Source organism: Gossypium hirsutum, chromosome A06 (assembly GCF_007990345.1).
Source record: "Gossypium hirsutum isolate 1008001.06 chromosome A06, Gossypium_hirsutum_v2.1, whole genome shotgun sequence".
NCBI lineage: Eukaryota > Viridiplantae > Streptophyta > Magnoliopsida > Malvales > Malvaceae > Gossypium > Gossypium hirsutum.
The window spans coordinates 25,479,739-25,482,400 of NC_053429.1; the positions used below are offsets into that span (position 1 = coordinate 25,479,739).

Below are 2,662 nucleotides of genomic sequence, written 5' to 3' on the forward strand. Positions count from 1 at the left end.
ATGATGAAGGTGCTGAACAAGCTGATAAAGAAATCACTAACGAGGAGGAGGCACAATACGCCGCGCATCAAATTTTCTCAAATGCTGCTCGACACGAAAGCAACCACAACCACAAGTTTAAAAATCAGCTTCTCTTGATGCTTCTCAATTGATTTTGTTTTCCCTGCCAACTATTTTTTATTTTGCCTTACTAACAAAATGCTCTTTATGACCAGTTACATCGATGAGGATGACCTTTTAAGGTTCATGATCAAAGAGGAGGTGGATCTTGTGTTTCCATTGTTTGAAGGATCAAACACCGGAAAAATTGACCGAAAAAGTTTCACAAACTGGGTGGTAAGTGAGAGCGCTATATGAGACTCCAATAAACCTTTCACTAATGATAGGGATACTTGTTTAACATGCTTGTTTTTTTGTTGTTTCACTCAGATAAAGGTTTACAAGGATCGGAAAACACTAGCACATGCTTTGAGTGACACCAAAACAGCTGTTAAGCAATTGAATAAACTTGTAACAGTAGTCCTTGTTGTTGTTACTGTCATCATATGGCTTCTTTTGATGGAAATTGCAACCACAAAGGTGCTTTTGCTCCTTTCATCACAGCTTGTAGTTGCAGCTTTTATGTTTGGAAACACCTGCAAGACTATATTTGAAGCAATCATATTTGTATTTGTGATGCATCCATTTGATGTAGGTGATCGTTGTGTGGTTGATGGTGTTCAGGTAACTATTAAAATGGGCATGCTCCTATATGCATTTCTGGAAAAAAAATATTACTAACTATGCTTTATCACTTGGTAATCGACAGTTGTTAGTCGAGGAGATGAACATTTTAACGACTGTCTTCCTGAAGCTTGATAATGAAAAGGTGTACTACCCGAACTCTGTATTGTCTACAAAGCCTATCAGCAACTATTACAGAAGCCCCGATATGGGTGATGGTATAGAGTTCTCTATTGATTTTATGACACCAGCAAAAACAATAGGCAAGCTGAAAGAAGAAATAAGGAAGTAAGTTGACACTTTTTGACGGTAGCTTTATTCTTCCTTTAATTCATATAAAATCATGTTTATGGAACTAATTCGTGCTGTTATGTCCAACCAGGCATTTGGAGGCCAATAGTACCATATGGCATCCGAGCCACCTTGTGGTGGTGAAGGAGATTGAGAATGTCAATAAGTTAAAGATGGCTCTCTATTGCAATCATACAATGAACTTCCAGGACTTCAGAGAGAAGAACAAGCGTAAAACTGATTTGATCCTTGAATTGAAGAGAATTTTCGAGGAGTTGGGCATAAGATACAATCTCCTTCCCCAGCATGTGAATCTCAACCAAGTCAATCAAGACAGGCCTGATGCGACTTATGCAACCACCTGATCCTTACCGCTTGTTGCTCAACAATGTTCTATATCCAAGGTATGCATGCCCTTTCTATCCTTCTTCAACAAGGTGAACTTATGCAACTGTCAATGTTACCAAATCCCTCTTTTCAGGCCTCAGCATTCATTACATACCATTAGTATTCAGCTTATCTTATATGCATGCTCTTTGTCAGTTTGCATTAGTTGTATAAATAATTCTAGATTGTTCTGGACTCCTGGTACTTATTCCAAATAATACATTTGATGATTTAATCAGTTGAAGCTTGTTCATAATTAAGAATCCCCACTTCAGCACTAAATAGTCACTCACTTGTGTTGTTTGAGAAAGAGGAGAAACATAAATTGCAGGTAGTTGTAACCACATCTTATTGATTCCGAATTGAAACTTCTTGGCCATGGTTTACCGAAAACAGCATCCTGGCATGCCCGTACCAAATATGAAGCAATTATTTTATTTCTCTCTTTGAAAATGATTATACTCAATTCTCACTTTGATTTTATTTCAACTAGGGCCTGAAACAAGCAGATACTACTATCATTGCAGCTTGGCTAAGAGTGGCAATGGGGCCCTGTAGTTGTAACCTAACATGGATTAGGGGAAAATGATTATTGCAGAAGACAAGTTCCAGCCTATATACATATACATATGGTTGTGTTAGATTTGATATGTAAGCTTGTATTATATTTATGAACCTGTGGAGTTAAGACCAATGCTATCAAGTTTTGTTTTCATTATAAGTCTATATATATATATATATATAGAGAGAGAGAGAGAGAGAGTCAAATTTGGTATGTAAAGAGAGAGTCAAATTTGGTATGTAAACTTGTATTATATCAATGGACTAGTGGAGTTAAGTTGTGGATCAAGTTTGGTTTTCATTATTAAGAATTGAGCGAGTTTATTAAGGCGAGGATTTGGTGCAGCAAAATCCAGTGCATAGTGGCTAAGTGGGATATAAACCTTATCCATTAAACCCGGATTTTGCTGCAGGATAAAGGGGCCACCTCAGGTCATCATCAATTTTCTAACGTATATGTTAAAGCCTTTTTGCAGTTATCATATGAAGTTGCCTTTTGGTATTTCTTTTTCTTTACCAATGCAACCTTTTTGCCTGACGGTTTTGGTACACATCAGCATAAGGGAGATAAAGAAAGTTGGTATAATTGTTGATGTTTTATATAAATCATTGTTCTTAGATATTGGAAGCACATGTTTGATTCACAAAATCAATGAGCTCTGCATTGCAACATGAAAAATAATGATAATAAGGGTATGAG

At 36.7% G+C, this 2,662-nt stretch overlaps 1 protein-coding gene across 1 annotated transcript in view; it reads left to right on the plus strand.

Annotated features, from left to right (window-relative positions):
• Window positions 1–2,251, plus strand: part of LOC121230679 (mechanosensitive ion channel protein 10) — a 13,765-nt gene extending 11,514 nt beyond the window's left edge. Inside the window, exons 2-6 of the mRNA XM_041115864.1 lie at window positions 10–336; window positions 430–723; window positions 809–1,011; window positions 1,106–1,418; window positions 1,895–2,251. Coding sequence (XP_040971798.1) covers window positions 199–336; window positions 430–723; window positions 809–1,011; window positions 1,106–1,379 — 909 coding nt within the window. The 5' untranslated portion in view covers window positions 10–198 and the 3' untranslated portion in view covers window positions 1,380–1,418; window positions 1,895–2,251. The remainder of the gene's footprint in view (window positions 1–9; window positions 337–429; window positions 724–808; window positions 1,012–1,105; window positions 1,419–1,894) is intronic.
• The last annotated feature ends 411 nt before the right edge of the window (window positions 2,252–2,662 follow it).